General features: G+C 43.9%; 1 protein-coding gene across 1 annotated transcript in view; it reads left to right on the top strand.

Annotated features, from left to right (window-relative positions):
* The window catches only part of SLC1A4 (solute carrier family 1 member 4), an 18,407-nt gene extending 2,309 nt beyond the window's left edge, over positions 1-16,098 (top strand). The window contains exons 3-7 of the mRNA XM_009290869.2: positions 5,971-6,137; positions 9,638-9,871; positions 10,988-11,182; positions 12,658-12,792; positions 15,282-16,098. Coding sequence (XP_009289144.1) covers positions 5,971-6,137; positions 9,638-9,871; positions 10,988-11,182; positions 12,658-12,792; positions 15,282-15,516 — 966 coding nt within the window. The 3' untranslated portion in view covers positions 15,517-16,098. The remainder of the gene's footprint in view (positions 1-5,970; positions 6,138-9,637; positions 9,872-10,987; positions 11,183-12,657; positions 12,793-15,281) is intronic.
* The last annotated feature ends 870 nt before the right edge of the window (positions 16,099-16,968 follow it).

Here is a 16,968-nt window from a genome sequence, read left to right as displayed (position 1 = left end):
TTTTTCCCAAACCCAAGGGTCTGTGGAAAAAAAAAAAAAAAAAGAGGTTAGTTGAGAATTTTTTCTTGTTGCCATGCTGCTGAAATTTTGTTTGAAGCAGTAACAAGTGGTCTGAAGGAGTAAAAATTATAGACAGAACATTACAAATAGGCTGCTATTGCAGTGGTGTCAAAAAGGAAACTAATTTGCAGGTGTAGCTAAGGTAGAGAGTGTTATCTTCCATATGTAGCTCATAGGACTTCCAGAGATGCTCTATATCCCGTTGAGTGGCATCTCTCATGCAGCACAGGGCTATCAAACATCTTTATTATTGGCCAGAGCCAACATATTGCAGGTCCAGCAATAATTACCGTTGTCTTACAGGCAGCATGCTATGAAACAGACCCAGCATCCCAGCCTGCAACGTGTCACCTCACTCTAAATGAAGTATCTCATGTGCTTTCATGGGATTTTGGGGAGACAGGTCTGAGACTGGAAATTACTTGCAGGGTTATTTTCTATTTCTCAGGCTCATTCTGACTATCTGAGATCAGTATCGGATGTTGGGTTACTATATTTTTAATATGATTTGAATGCCCCTAGGGCAAGAGACTTGTAATGTTTGTATTTGTCATGGAAGGGCTTACCTGGGTCTTGCCCACCAGTTTGTAAAACCATCGAGGAAAAAGCAGTTTATGCTCATCCAGAGGGACTCTGAAGCGTGTCCCTGAGCGCAGGAGGTACTGGCCTCATTACCTTCTCCTCGCCATGCATGGTGCGTGAGCAGGTGATGCAGAACAGTGTGTTTCTGAACTCTGCTTTCGGCTGACGGGCTGAACTTTCACCAGCCCTGGAGGTAGGGTGACAGGTGACTTGGATGGAACAAGAACTGAGCAGGGGAAAAGTCAGCCCTTGCCTAGAAGCCTGCTATCACACGGTGAGCAGTTTCACTGGGGAAGAAGGCAGCCCCATCTGCCCTGGCTCTGCCCGGGCCTGTAAGATTGCATTAGCCCGGATCTGCACTCATCCCATCTGGCATAGATGCGTGGCAATGACTGCAGAAGAGCCATGTGATCCCAAAAGAGCACTTTCTCTTCTCATGCCATTATATCCTCGGGCAGTACATGTCCATGCAGCCTCGTGCTGCTAAAAACCAAGTTCAATATGAAAGGCTGTAACAATGTGCACTTAGACATGTGTGTTTGCTCACAGAGTGTAGAGTTATTCTTCATTTAAGCAGGGGTAAATGAAGGGTGAATGAGACTCTTCTTACTCATCCTCAGTGTCAAGTTTGATAGGGGCTCCTTGGCAACAAAGCAGAGATCAGGGCCAGCCATATCCATTGGACATAGGCTTGGCTGTCAAGTACTTTTTTAATGCTTGTTCAAAGCCATCACTCTTCCTCAAGAGATAAGAATGCATCTTTCGGCAATTTAAAGTGTGAGATTCTTTTTCAGTTTTCTTCTTTCCTTTATCAGACTTATCAGACTCCTGTCTGATGCAATATCAGAAAAAATATTCTGAATTTGTCACCAGTGCCTGTTTTTGCCAGCGGTTATGATGCAAAGGTTATTTCTGCTATTACTTTTCCAAAACTTTTCTTCAGTTGTTGGAGCGAAACCAGAGCTGAGATTCTTTAATTCCAGAAGATGTCTCTAGGGAAGAGCAGACCAAATAAAAAGAAAGCATCGTCTCAGTTTTGTTAGCTCAGTTTCAGTACTGGTCTGACCATGTTATTTATGGATAGATGAGGGTTAAGTCTGGAAAGGAAGAGTATGATTTTTTGGATAATACATAGTATAAATATCATAGCGATAGAAGTTGGGTTCCAGGGAAACACAGTGATATTCCTATCTAATATTTTCTTTCATCAGCAGAATATTTGATTGAAGAGGAGAAATGTTTTCCTTCTACTTTCCACATTAATAGTGTAGAGCAAAATTTTCCATTGATTATATTTTTACCCCCCACTGGTTAATAGGTCTTGTCTTCTCTCGCTGGTGATATGAATAGTGGGGCACGTAGAAGTCTGCTCAGCCTCGTCCTTTTTGTTGTTTCACATGCTCCCCTTGTGTTTACCTAGCTTTTATGGCTACATCCTCTCTGTCTCTTCGGCAGCAAGGCTTCCTGGGGCACGGACTATCTCAGTTCCCCATCTGCAGCACAGGGAGGCTGTGGGGGACTCCGAGTTCCTCTTGTGGCAGCAGTAAAAATACACAAACCGGTGACTGCTCTTCTTCCTCACATCACATGGCTGCATTTTCTTCTCAGCCACCTACTACTGGGACAGCTCAATGTCAGCAGTTGTTTCCTTGATAAGCATTTTGTTTCAAGAGCTAAAAAACAATAGGATCTTCAGAGAGATTCAAGGACCAGAAGAGCTCCATGAATCTTCCTACCAGAACACATAATTTCAAGCAAACAATAACGCGTCCCGTAGTTTATCCAGGAACAAAGCTCTCATTAAAGCTGTTTTTGTTTGGTGTCCACAATGCTGCTTGGTTTGGCAGCTCCTTTGGGGTGATGCACTCTTCTGTTAGAGTACAAAAAGGCCGTTCAGCATCTGCCAGTTTTAGAGCCTGGGACTGAGAGGATCTTCCGCTGAGGATTTACTGCTGGACTCTTTCCATATTGTGCTGCAAGGAGTTGAAATTCCCTGAACACTGCAGATTGTCCCCTTGATTTGCAGGGAGCAATTTCCTGCAGTAAGTTACTACTTCGTGCAAATGATGCACCTTCTGCCTACATCTGCAGTGATGGTGAATGTTGTGTGTTGTAAAGAAATTGGCTCAAGAGGGAGAAAGAGAAAGACCTGAAAGGGGTGGCAGGATGACAGTGAATAGAGAGAAACAGCTAAAAAGTTTTTGGTGGCTGTGCACAGAGTCCTCCTTCTGGTCACCAATAATTCACAGGTCCCCAGATCACAAGAGCTAGGCTTGAAGGACTAGTAATTGTAAGCACTTGGAGAACAGCAGCAGCAGTGATCGCAAGGCCAGGAGCAAGGTGAAGAGAGACATGTCCGAGGGTGAAAGAAGACTAAACTCCATGTATTGTCGTTCTGGAGAGGTATAGGGGAGTTTGAGGAGAATTGGCCAATTTGTGCACAGTAGGCCACCATGAAGGTTAAGATGAAAGGTGAGAAGCCACCTGTGCCCTGGCTGTAGCTAACTGGAGATGCTACTATCTCTTGCCCTCCCCTAGCTTGCCAAGAACAGCTTTGGCACCCATGGCTCTGAAGAAGGTGGAGCAATGGATGCTTGTGGGGATTGAATGGCCTAGAAGAACCCTGGACTTCTCTAGTCAGGGAAGTGACCTTACAAATTAAGCACTAGGAGCTCTGGCTCTGGTTCTCCTGTGTGCCTCCCAAGCTCCGTCCTGCTCTGTGACCCTGTGTGCCCTACATAGCTGCTGGGAAGCTGAGCAGTCTTCTTGCAGATTCAGTACACTTCTGCCTCGTTCCTGAGACTAGATCTTTGAGAAGCCTGAATGGTGGTGGGTTGCTGGGCTTCAGGCTCACACTACTGCATTTAATGAGTTGAGAAGCAAATCTCCAGTAGAAGGAGTTTAAAGGGCAGAGATGCTTTGCAAAACATCAGTATAAAGTAGTATAATGAAATTCCCTCCCAATAGTATCCAGGTCAGGATGCTGGGCACTTTCAGCAGCTTGAAACACTCAATTTCTGTTCCATAGCGAAATTTGATACCTATTTTTTTCTGAATGAGAACCAAAACGAAAGAGCATTCAGTGGTTTTAGGATTTCTTTTTTGTGGAAAAAGCTTGGGCCCGTTATGGTAAAATTCTGTTCCAAGCTGAACTTTTCGTATTAGCCTTGTATCAAATGAACTCGATATAAGATGCTATATTATAAAATAATGAGTTGAAAAAAAAAACAACCCAACAAGGTGAAAAGTTGTGTCAAAATGAAAAAGTGTTGCATTCACTCCACGTGAATGAAGTAAGTGGTTTTTTTCTGGTGTAAAAATGTTCACATTTTTCCCAAGTTGACATTTCCCAGAGAAAGCTTTGGGTTTGATGAAATGACATGGCAGCATTATTTTACTACTCATTTACTTTCTTCCTGCTAATAAAATTTGAGACTTGTACATCGATTTGTATGTTGTTACTGATAAATTGTTACTGAAACTTTGTTAGATTCTCTTCACCCTTATGGTATACCTTATCTCCTACCCTAGAGTCATGTTTTACCAACAGAAGTGAAAAATAGAAGAACGTGTGCATGCCATGTACACGGACAGTTTATTCAATAATAGGAGGGTGTCATTTTTTTTGTCTAACTTTTCTAACCACAGAAGAGTTCAGGGCTTTCAGGCACACAAAACGGAATATAGACAAAACTATCCAGACAGAAAAGTGTTACTGTGTGTGGACAAAATGGCACATTTCTTCAGACATCTCTGGAGATATACTGTGCCCCATTCTTAATATCCTGTCCATGTTTTCAGTTCTTTCAATCGGAAATCAAATAAATACTGACAACTTAGCCCTGAACAAGCAACTACCATAAAAAATTGGAGATCCTATATCTAACTATTTTGTAGCTAGCAAATAAAAAAAGCCAGAACCTTCATTGTTTGTAAACACTTCTGTAAACAGCAGTTTAGCTTTCATGCTTTTGTGTATAATTTATGTTTTATCCCCTTCCCTGCAGTACTTTTTTTCCACCTGCCACTAAGAGACAGTCCAGTTCAGCAGTATACTTCCAGCAAAAATATCATCTCAAGCAGGCTGGTTTTATCCGATTTAGCAGATCAGTATCCCGAGTTCTTTAGTCAATATTCATTTCAAGCTTGTAGCTCAGAATATATTTTTCTTTCCTAGTGTTGAGCTAGTGTCTACTTAAACTAGCCAGAGGCCAAAACTTGTACACAAACCTAAGCTGTTTTAGAAGCCCTTCCAAATAAAACAACAATTTGACATGTTGAGCTTGTACTGCCAAGTTGGGGGGAAAAAAAAACCAGTTTGTCAAAACAATTATATTTTTACATAGCCACAAGAACACTCATTCAGTTCGTATGATACTACATTGCCAAACAAGCTCCAGTTGTCTTTGAGAAACAAACAGTGAAGGACCAGCAGAGCAGACTTGTGAGTAGACTAGTTTTTGTCAATAGGTGGATCCTGTTTTTATCCTCTTACTTTTACCATGCAGCCACATAATTTCTGAGACAGGGAACAGGTATTCCTTCTGTTCTCTCTGTATCTCCCACAGCTGACGTGGACAGATGAATGAGCAGGTTTCCAAGATTTGCTACCTTTCTCTGCCCCTCTCCCCCCTTTCTGCTTCATAACATTGGTTGTTTTCTCGTGGTTTTTACCTTGGTATAAATATTGCATTAAAGTGATGGAGCTGGCAGTTTCTGAGAGCAGATTCCCATCAGAGGTGTCAGGAAATAAGAGCATGTTTGGGGCCAGACCACTGCAAGCCTCTTGCAGGTATGATTTGTTTAGGCGGTAGAATATCATAGTGCCGACAGTGAATGATGCTTGGTGGAAATAAGCAGAGCTAGGAAGGCAGTATCACCAGTATCTGCCATTTATACCTGTGGTCTCTCCCACACCCATCTTCCCTCATGGGGAAACAGGGAGGAACATTTCAGTCTGTTAACCACATGTGTCATCAGTGCCCGTGCTGTTTTGCATCTGCAGTGGAGCTTGTCCTGAGTAAACTGGGGAGGTTTCCTGTTCAGGTCACTCAGAGCACACGTATCATATTGAAGGGCGTGAGGGGAGGTAGTGGCAGGCCCTTTCCTTCTCCAGTGAATCCATGCCAGCTCATAACTAGGGAGGTTTGTATCTGGACTCCATACAGATCTTGTTTGGTTTCCTTCAACAAAATAGGTTCTTCCTTCCCAAAATAAGTTCTGCTTGTTGATTTCAGATCGATGGGGCAGCAACAAAATGAGGTTACCCCTTTGTTGGGTTTTGTGCCGGTCTCGCATCTAACAAGCCGCCTTTTTTTGCCTCTACAGATCCCTGTCGGTACTGAGATTGAAGGGATGAATATCCTGGGACTGGTGCTGTTCGCTCTGATTTTAGGAGTGGCGCTGAAAAAGCTTGGCCAGGAAGGGGAAGATCTGATTCGCTTCTTTAATTCATTCAATGAGGCAACTATGGTCTTGGTTTCCTGGATTATGTGGTAAGTGTGTGACTGCAGATGCATCTGCACTACAATACTATGCTCAGTTCAGGAGTCTCACCATTTATCCATCTCTCCAGCTTTTTCCTACCAGATTCCTCATCACAGCAAAAGTGAATGTCATGGTGTCACACGTTGGGGTCTTTTTTTCTTGCTTGTGCCCTGTAGTTAGACAGTCACGCATAGCTTAAGGTATCAGTCTGGAACACTTCAGAGGGTTGCTTAAAAATCATCTCCAGGACTCCTTTTTGATTAATTAGCGGAAAGGCGGCTTTCTATTTCAAAGCAGCATAAGCTCATGGCTAGCTGCCATCATGTGCCTAAAGGCACTGGCTTTGAATGAATAAAGGAGATGTGAGCAAGTGAGGAATATGGTCATGTGAAGGCCAGGGATGTTTGTGCTTGGAGTGCACTTGCAAATGCAGTGCGTAACTAAAATCATACTTGTAGTCTTGTAGTTTCATGCCTTGATTTTTCTGTTGGTCAAAAGGTTACTTGTACTCACCTGAAAGATATCCGAGGAGATCAGAAGATAGCCCATTCACTGGCATTGGTTTGAGAGAAACCCTGTTGAGTGCATGAATACAGAACCCCACCTGTCCACTTGCATCAAAGGGTGATGGAGAACCTACGTCCCTTTGTATAGAAGGGAGGAACAGTCTCCAGGGCAATGCTCTGCATCCTACTGAAACAGTAGTGCTGGCTATTGAGTGTTTTGTCATTGTTATCAGCAGAGCCTGAGTTATACATTGGATCTTTAAATCTCTGTTCCTCTTCTACAATCTCTTTCATTTTCTTGGGTGAAGCAGGAACTAATGTTACTAGCAGAGCGATCAGCTGTTTCTTGTTTGTGCTTGCTTTTCCAGAGATGCTTCTTTTTTCCATTTCACATCCCTGAGAATAGGTATTTCCTAAAGTTGATTGTTTATTTGGTCTCCTGCCTATTAATGAACAAATCCATTATTTCACTTACTTCCCTGGAGTCCAGACATGTTTATGGGGTGAATGTTGCTCTGACCAATCTCACAAAGCTTTTGGCACCAAAAAAAGTCTGTATGTTAGGAACTGGAGCGCACTGAACTTTTTCACTAGGCAAGAAACCAGCATTGGAGGAGGCAGGCACCTCTAGAGAGCGGTTCAGGCCACCTAAGCTGGGGTAGGACCAGCCTCCTGACAGGATTTTCTGTCAGGTGGGATGAATCTGGGCCTCAGAGCAGTATCATGCTGTTCTTGTGCAGCTGGATGGGTCTAGGCTGCTCCTGTGAAACCAACAGTATTAATACCTCACATACAAAAATAAAAATATTCATAAGGACAGCTAGCTAACAAATTATCAGTGGGACATTTCTCACTCCCTTTCCAAAGCTGTTGGAAAAGCTATAAGCTTACCTTAGCAGAGGTATTTTTCCTCCCTTCATTCTGCATTTTTCATTCCTACTATTTTCCTCCCTCTAAGAAGTAGAAAGGTTTTAACAAAACACCTGGTTTTACACAGGCAGATCTCTGTCTTATTTGCTGTCATAAGGGATTGAAAAATTCAAAGTCTCAAAGCAGCTTAAGTTTTCCACTCTTGAGTGTAATTCCTTGGACACTGAATACTGATAAGAGGCAGTTCTTGTATTCAGCTGATTACAGTGCTAACACTTCAAGCCAATCGGTACATAATCCTTTACTTTGTGGATTATCGGGACTACAGCTGACTCTTAACACTGTAGTGCACCGTAGCCCTTACTTGTTCTCTTTCCTTCCTTAAGGCTCTTGTGTCATCCTGGTATTTACTCAAAATCTGTCAAGCTGTATGTACTTCCCAAAGGATACTTCGGAATGGGTGAAATCATACTACCGAGAGACAAAGCAGCTTGAGCTCGTGTCTAGTCCCATTCAACAGCCGCTCTCGTGTTTAGCAGCACTTTGGTCTCAACTTTCAGTTCCTTCCTCTCCAGCCTCCCTCTTCAAGGGGAGGGATCCAGTCTCAGCTCTGAATCCAGTGTTCATGTTTGCAGAGCTTATGCAGGACCGGGGCTCAGCTAGACCTGGCTAATCGGGGTGCTCAGAAACATAGTTCAAAGGCAGTATGTCACAGAATTGGCAGAGGCTAAGTGGGGAAGGTTCAGCAGGCCTGCCTAGAGATTTGGCCAAGGGACGACAGAGAGAGGATGCTCACATTGATCTGGGACATAAGGAGGTGCTCTCTGCACAGAACAGAGCTGCAGAACCACTGAGGGAGAGGCAGGCTAGGAAGAAGTGAGTGATCTGGGCAACCTTAAGGCTTGCCCACCTTTCCAAACCTTTGCATGCTTAACCAAACCTTCTGAAGTTTGTCCTGACTCCACAGATCAGCTTCTTTGAACAGGGACATTGGATTGGAGGGGAGAGTGGGAGAAAAAACATTCTTTATTCCTGAGATGTACAGGCAGATCTTTTGTAGTCACATGTGTGCCTGGGGCAGAGTTTTGGAGAGCTGGGTGATCTTTTAGTATTTCTTAATCTTAGAAGCAGAAATGGATGGAGCACGGACAGCGTCAGCAGAGGTACTCGGACACAGACATCCCAAGTAGAGCTTTGGAAGAACTGACCCTGGGCCTGAAGTGATTCCTGCAGTTCATTTAGTAGCTGTTGTGCTGTAGGTGCAAGGGCAATTCTGTCTTTTTAGGGCTGTTCCCAGCTGCACTACTGGAACCAGAGGTGTGGCTGTGGCCCGCAGGTGGCCTTTCCTCTGGAGCAGCTCCAAGTGTTCTGACAAAGGAAACCTCAAACAAATGCTGACGTCCTAAGACGTGGCACGTTTCTAGATCGGAGGCATGGGAATGTACGTGTACGTGGCTGTTGGCTTGAGGGAAACTCTGGAAGCCTGATCATTTAACTTAGTCTTTTGTAGGCAAATAGCAGAGATAACTGCTATCTTTGGCACATGCATCAGCAGCTGTTAGCTGAGCTCTCTGGTATGGGCATAGCTTTTACTTTCCTACACTGAATATGTTGGCACCCAGTATGTCTACCATTTTAATGACCTAACTTCATACTTCTGGTAGTCACCACGTGTGTAAGATCCTACTCTTCCACCCCTTTCTCTGCTCCAGTGACATGATACTGCTCCTTTTTCTTTCTTACCGTCTGCCGTCCCTTCAACAGTGACTTTAGCTTTAGGTCTTTGCCTGCCTTCCTCCCTGATGGACTAAAACTCCACACCGGTGTCTTGTCCTGATAGCTTCTGCCAGCATTTCTGCTTCCCACTTGGCTTCCCTTCGGCACTCTCCTACCTGTGTCTTTGAGGGCCTAGGCAGAGATTTTTTCAGTTTGACTGCATGCCTTCCAACAAGCAAGAGTGTTAGAGAGGCCTTCCAAATTTGCTTAACCTGAGTGTGTGGTGAATAAGGCGCTACCCTTCAGTAGGAGCAGCGTATCCTTTAGAAGGATATTATTATGTCCAGGATGGAAGATGTCGTATTTTTCAAGGCTTTTTATTTGTACTTAATGACAGGCAGTATTTTTTTACACAGGTATGTACCTATTGGCATTATGTTCCTTGTTGGGAGCAAGATTGTGGAAATGGAAGATATTGTGCTTCTGGTGACCAGTCTGGGAAAATACATCTTCGCCTCTATTCTGGGCCACTTCATCCATGGAGGAATCATTCTGCCGCTTATTTATTTTGCATCCACACGTCAAAATCCGTATCGTTTTCTCTTAGGACTTATTACACCACTTGCCACTGCTTTTGCCACTTGCTCCAGGTGGGTTTCTGTGCTTCTTTTGGGATTATAGCCTGGTTATATTTGTCACTGTAAACTGGTTATATCCCAACACCAAACTGTGTTGAGGTTTAGGTGTGAATATTGTTCCTGAGATTGCAAAAAGAGACTTCTGAGCGTAGAGAGTCTCACTGCTGTCAGCAGCCTGCCGCACAGCACATACTGATAATTAGCTGTTGAAAACAATTCCTCAAAATACGGGGACTATAGCATGATGCTGAGTTGGAAATTTTTTTTGGGAAAGGTGAAAGTAGTTGCCTTAAAAAGATCCTGCCAGCTGTCCTTTCAATTTTAAGTAAAGTGAGGGTCAGTAGTGAGGGGCTTTGTCCTGACAAGTTTAGTTCTCCAAGTTCAGAAGGATCTGGAACAAGTTTAGACTAATTTTGCAGGAGAAAAGCAGACTTATTAGCTAGTTTAAAGGGACTTAACATTAATGAATTCAAAGATCTGGCCTGATCAGCTTTTATTTGTCATAACCAAACTATCAAGCATGTCATTTACACTTTTCTCAAGGGGCAAACACCTGATCAGATATCATAACTACATAAAATCATTTCAGGTCATCTGCAAAAGTAGATGCATGTCTGTCACAGGAGCTGAAGTACATGAAGTAGGAGAGGGTTTATGAGTAAAACCATGTAATTTATAATGCAAGAAATAAATCCAACAGTGGGGTTTTTTTTTATTATTATTTGTCTGTTCATTTGAGAAGGTACTAGTACAACATTAACAGAGATTGCTGTTGCATCTGTGTGTTTATATAGGCATCTGTTGGTGTATTTTTGTGGTTTGAGACTTGATCATTCCACAGCCCTGTTAGGCTGCATACTGTGTTAAGTCATGAGTTCTTGCTTCTGGGAGATTAGAGTCCTTATCAGCTATTTCTGGATGGAAGCAGATCATTAAATACTGCTGCTCAAGACCAACAAGGAGGGTCCCTCATTGCTATCATGGCAGAGAGGGACTATAAGATGGCATCATTGTCTTGACAGTCCTGTCTGCAGCATGTTAGAAACATGAAAGCCATGAGACAGTGACTTTCCATTCAGTGCACCCTGATGCTTTGGGTTTGATTTTTTCCCTATTCTCTGTTTCCAGCTCAGCCACTCTCCCATCGATGATCAAGTGTATTGAAGAGAACAATGGAGTCGACAAGAGGATCAGCAGGTTTATCCTTCCTATCGGAGCGACTGTAAACATGGATGGAGCTGCTATTTTTCAGTGCATGGCAGCTGTGTTTATTGCTCAGCTGAACAATGTCGACCTCAACCCTGGGCAAATCTTCACAATTCTGTAAGTTGCTTGCTATTGCAACCACATCCTTATGGCCCCCAGACACATTCAAGCCTGTGGTCTCTCTGTTAATAGCTAGCAGTTTGCATTCCACATCTCTGACCTAAAGCTTGCAAACTGCTATGAAACATAATTATAGGGTGATTAAAGGATGGAGTCTTTCAAGCTTTATAAGATTTGCCAGAATCTCGATTTAATAAAAGGTGGAACCTGGGAGGAGTAATTGAATTCTGAAACAGACTTTGAGCTGTTTAAAGCTGTTTCTCACACAAAATTCCTTTCCTTCCTTAAGCATCATCTCACTCCCCCACCCTCCACTCACCATTAAGCTGGGTAATTGAGGCATGCTGCTCTACCCGGAAAGCCACCCCTGATTTTCCCCCTCTGGATGTCTTAGAAAATCCTCCTGCCAGCTCCTCAGTTCCTTATGTATCAATTTCATACTGAAGACACTGCTCCTGCTTACCTCTGCCCTTCCTACCATCGCATCGCTGGCTTCCCAGGTCAGACCCATTATCATTCCCCTCCTGACTGCTTTGCTCCATTACCTCCTCCACCACCTCAGTCCTGCCTCCTTCTCTAGGACTCTGTCCCCTCTATGCCTGGAATATCCTCCCATGTCCCATATCCCATGAAGTGTCATTCTCTTCATTTCCCTCCTCAAAATCCCTTAAGTGAGGATCCTACAAGGAGTTGTAGCCCCTCACTGTGCGAAGAAGCCATAGCTGTATCCACCAGATGCCTCCTAGGGCTGGTTCCTGGCATTTTTTCACCCTCCCTGGCCAGGTTTTATTTCCTTCCTTATTGCATTTCACAGTATATTGTTTGTCTATTTAAGGCAGGGCTGGGGCATTATTTTCTTGGCAGATTGCCAAATTAGCCTTTTGGGTGCTCTTAGTGAATCAGATGTTAACACAGGCCAGAGGATTATGCAGTGATAGTCCAAGGAAAACTCAGTTGTAGACATCTGCACACAAAAAGGTGTGGGGTCCATGTCTGTAGCACATGCACCGCAGGTTTCCAGCTCCTGATTTAGGGTCTGTGTTTGAATGCAAGCGATACACAGAGAAGGGACAGAACCCTGCATGGCAGGGTTTACCTTTATACATTTGGGGCCAGGAGATGTAAGGTACTCAGCATACGTGAACTGATACGTGACTTGGAAATGGATATATTAGTAAGGCAGCAGGATATAGTTGTGTTGGTTGGGGTTTTTTTTTTCTGAAAAGGCCATAGTGGTATTAAACACAGAGCCATTGCCTTGGTAGCTGCTGTGGATGCCTGCTGAGCAGCTGTGCTCTGTACCCATTACTTTGCATCAGCAGGCAGGAAAGGGTTTGCCTGGGAAGCAAATGATCTGTGTCCCATGCTGTAGAGTTTGTTTACAATTCCCATAGCGGGGAAATGTGTGATGTAACTGTAGAAGAGGAGTGCTGCGGAGCTCCTGCTAACCGTGTACGCAAATTGATTTGCAGTGTGACAGCTACCGCATCCAGTGTGGGTGCAGCCGGGGTCCCAGCCGGAGGAGTCCTCACCATCGCTATCATCTTGGAGGCCATTGGACTTCCGACCAACGATCTCTCCTTGATATTAGCGGTGGACTGGATTGTGTAAGTACTTTAGGCCACACGTGTCTGCTGTTGCATGACATGCAGCATGTTCAGCTGGAAGCATGGGGCAGGGTAGTCAGAGTAGCGCAGTATAAAATAAAACCCTACAAGATATGGCTGCTTACAGGACAGGTAACTCTTGACAGATAATGGAAAAGGTGGTCCCTTCTCAATTAAAGCAGTTAATATGCTAAAATCCCTCTTCAGCTTTTTTACTCAGCCTTTACTGAAACGTATTTCTTCCTGGTTTCAATTCCCTTTAGAAGGATTGATAAAAGTTTGTTCAGAAGGTGTTGATATTGCTGGAAATTAGTTGGACACTAGGAGGGAAGGGGGAAAAAGGAAATTGAGTCTGAATAGTGGTGCAAAGCTTTCTTGGTCACATGTGGGAAGCAGTCTCCATCAGAAGCTGTTGTCAGCTATTGTTTGAACTATTTTTATAGTTCAAGACTGGTCAAAGCACCAACACAAGCGTCACAGAGAAGTGCCATCCATTGGCAGGGCAGGGACACAGAGGGTTTGTGGCACTCATCACAGCTGTGCGCAGTGTCACAGCTGGAACACGCTGCTGGGAGTCACAAGTTTAGTATACAGTATTACCACCTTTCCTTTCCATCTTCTGGGAAAGAGATAAGAGGTCAGACCTTTGCTCAACTCCTTCTCTTCTTTCCAAGAGCCATTCCCCTCCTTGAAACATGAGAGATTATCTCCTTGCCTAGCTCTGTTTGGAAGAGCTTATCTCACCACTTAACATAGTTATGTCCTTGTTAAGGCCTAAATTCACCCTCTGTACCACCTAAATTAGATTAAGGAAAACCTAGAAAGTTTGTTTTGCTTTAAGTATTGAGGACCCAGCCACAAGTGCATAAGTGTGAATGCCACATGCAGGTGACTTCTTAGAGCTTAGATGAGCCCCGTGGAAAAGGGTGTCTCCGCTTTTCCTCGAACAAGCCTGGCTGGCTGCTGTTCTTCCAATAGTAGAAAATCAAACTGGAAGGACTTCTCTGAGCACTCATGAATTACAGCATGCTTAGAGTTTAAATGCTAGTGAAGTAAGCGTGATCTGATAATTTAAAAGCATAATCTGCTTTCAAGCCATCTGGTTGAAGTTGGGTAGTGGGCTGAAATGACTGGTCAGTATGGGTCAAGCGAACTGAATCCCATTGGGGTTTTTTTCCAGTTGGTGGGTTTCTGGGCAGTTCCTGGTTTAAACTGTACATAATCCCTCTTCATTGCTTTTTGGGAACACCAGCCTCTCTGTATAGATGGTGTACTTCCACAGCAGATGTGGAAATTAGGATGCCTGAGAACACTGTTGAATTCCAGAGGCTGGGGAACACGGCAGCAGTATTACCTCCTCCTCTTCCCACATCACACGTGTCTGTGGAGCACAATCATATTCCTACAGCTTCAGCTTCATTAGGGCCATCAAACTCTTTCTTGCTGTCACCTCTTGGGGATCAGCCACCTCCAAAGGACAGGAGAGACAGGCAAAGCAGTGGCTAGCTCTTTGTATCCCATCTTCCTCAAGGATTAAAGCAGTAGCTGTGCTTTCCACAAGCTGTACTCAACAAGCGTAGCTGTGCTTTCCACAAGCTGTACTCAAGTGCCTGGAGGCAAGAGTGAAAAGCTTGCCCTTCCTTTCACTCTGGGCTGCCCTCAGCCTGTGTTGTGCTGGCTGCCTTCATTTCAAAATATGTAGCACCCCTCTGTGGTCAACACTGTTGTTCTAGTCAAGGAACTCAGCCTCGTGGTAACAAAAGGGGGAAGGAGGGAGTCCCATGTCTTGTTTTAATGCCAGCCGTTTAATTACCAGAGGACCACAGTTACAAGTTGAGCACATGTTGAAGTTAGGCTGCAGAATGACTTAACAGAAGTCTCAGACGGCACATGAAGAAATTGTTCTTTATGGCCCATAAACCTCCTCTGTTAGACCCTGGGACACAGTAGTTTTGTGTTGTGGGACCAAAGATTAGGACAGGTGCTACTAGCAAGAAATCCAGAGAACACAGTCATTCTGCCTGCTTTTGGAAGGACCCCCTAAGTAGGTGTTTGGGTTAAGGTACGAGTCTCTATAGTTAAAAAAGAGAGCTGGGTGCTCTGATTCACCTTCTGGATAAGCCCAAATTAAGTTTCTGCTCTGAACTCGCATTTGAAAAATGCTGGCCTGGGGAAGAGAAGGAGGAAGGAGGTGGGCTGGGAAAAGAGAGATGCCTGAGAAAGAGTAGTACCATTGCTGCAACCCACCGAGAGACCGGAACCAGTTGATAGTAACGGTTGGGCCAACCTTAAACCAGCTCCAGTGCACATTTTTAGTTCTGAAATGGTGATGATACTTCTGTGGAAAATACCTGTGGTAACAACATCTCCTTTGTCTAGCTCCACTGATGTTAGTGGATCAGCAGGGGTGAATCAGCTCCCCTTATTGTGTTGTAACTCTCCTAAGCTAAAAGCATGCTGCTTTATTTTTTGTTTCTGATCTTAACCAGGGACCGAACCACCACAGTTGTGAATGTGGAAGGGGATGCCCTAGGAGCGGGCATCCTTAATTACCTGAATGAGAAAGAAAAGAAAGACAAAGAGCAGGAGCTAAAGGAAGTCAACGTAGAAGCAGTTGCTAACAGCAAGTCTGAAGGGGAAACATCGCCTTTGGTAACCCACAAAAACCAAGTCTCCAACGCAACCAGTACAGCAGACCCTGAATCCAAGGAATCAGTATTGTGAACTAGAGGCCGTTCGTCAACATGCATCCTAGAGGTGGACCGGGGACTTGTTAACGCACCTAGACATTTGCAGTGCTAACAAGGGCTGGATGGCTCTTGAAAGTTTTCAGTTCCAGTCTGTTTTGAAATATGCTGGCCTGGGGAAGGGGAGGGAGGTGGGGTGGGCAGAGAAGGGGTGTTGAGAAAGAACACTAGCTTTATGATAGTATTTTGATAATTCATCTGTATACATGTATATGTGTTCCATGTGCACACACATATACATGAAAACTGCCATTGAGACTTTTGGTTTAACAAGACTTCTGTTAGTAAATGCTCATATGGTTTGGAGATGGGGAAGTAGACAAACCCAGTATGTGCTTATGGTGGGGAAAAATTAGTAAGCTTATTGTGCTGCTGTTCGAATGGAGATGCAGTCTAGAAACTCCAGAGTGGGTGAAAATGTTGCTTAAATTTAGTTTCTGGCCTGGAAACACTTACCGACCATTACAGACACGATATGAAGCAACATTTTTCTCCCACTCTCCTTCCCCTCCTGTTCTCCGATCCCTTAAAAATGTCAAATATATCCTGAAAACTAGCCTTTTCTTTTCTTTTTTTAATTTTTTGTTTCATATCTGTATTAATAGCTTATAGGGGTCCGACCCTTGTTCCATTCCCCTACTTCATTGCAGCTCATAGCAGCTTTCCTGCCTTTTGGTGAGTAACTCCCAAACTTTGGGACCAAACATAGGAGATCTTGCAGATCAAGGACTGGTTTTCTCTTTTCCTCTAACCAAGCTGTTAAGGAAAAAATCCAGAGGAAACACAAATTTTGTTAAAGTAATCCCTCTGGGGCTGAAAAAAATGTAGTCTGTTCCAGCATAAATATGTCTGAAGAGGCTTGCCTGTGACAACATCAAGAAATCAAGAAGTCAGTTCCCTTCATGAAAACACGCATGCTCCTTTCCTAGCACACCATGTCCTGCTCATGTTTGTTTAATGGGTCAGTCCAAACAGGTTAAGTCATATCCCTCTTCTAGCAAAATTCAACAGGAGAGGAAAAAATCTGAACACATATCATGTGGGAACTGACAACAGGCAAGTCTGAGTGTTGGCTTGAAAGAAGAAGTGAGTGTTTAACACTGTGTAGTTCAGTCATCTCTGTGTGTTGGGACAGCTGCATACCTGTTCCTGCTAGGAGTTTGGTCCTGCTATAAAAGTCCTTCTGGCAGCAGCTTACATTTAGTAATTCTGGGTGGTGCTGGGCCAGGGTACTGCTTAGCGGCAGATGGTAACCTTTGCTTGAGGCTGAGCCAAATGCTTCTGGATTCTAACTCCACCTTTTTTCCTTTACAACATACTTCCTGAATTTGTACCCCAAACGTGAACAAAATCCGGCAAACTCATTGCAAAGATCCTGTTGATTTATCTTGGCTTTTTGGACAGCAAATAGTTACAAAATTATCGCTGT

Source organism: Aptenodytes forsteri, unplaced genomic scaffold (assembly GCF_000699145.1).
Source record: "Aptenodytes forsteri isolate BGI_AS27 unplaced genomic scaffold, ASM69914v1 Scaffold346, whole genome shotgun sequence".
Taxonomy (NCBI): domain Eukaryota; kingdom Metazoa; phylum Chordata; class Aves; order Sphenisciformes; family Spheniscidae; genus Aptenodytes; species Aptenodytes forsteri.
This window is presented reverse-complemented; position numbering and strand designations above follow the sequence as displayed.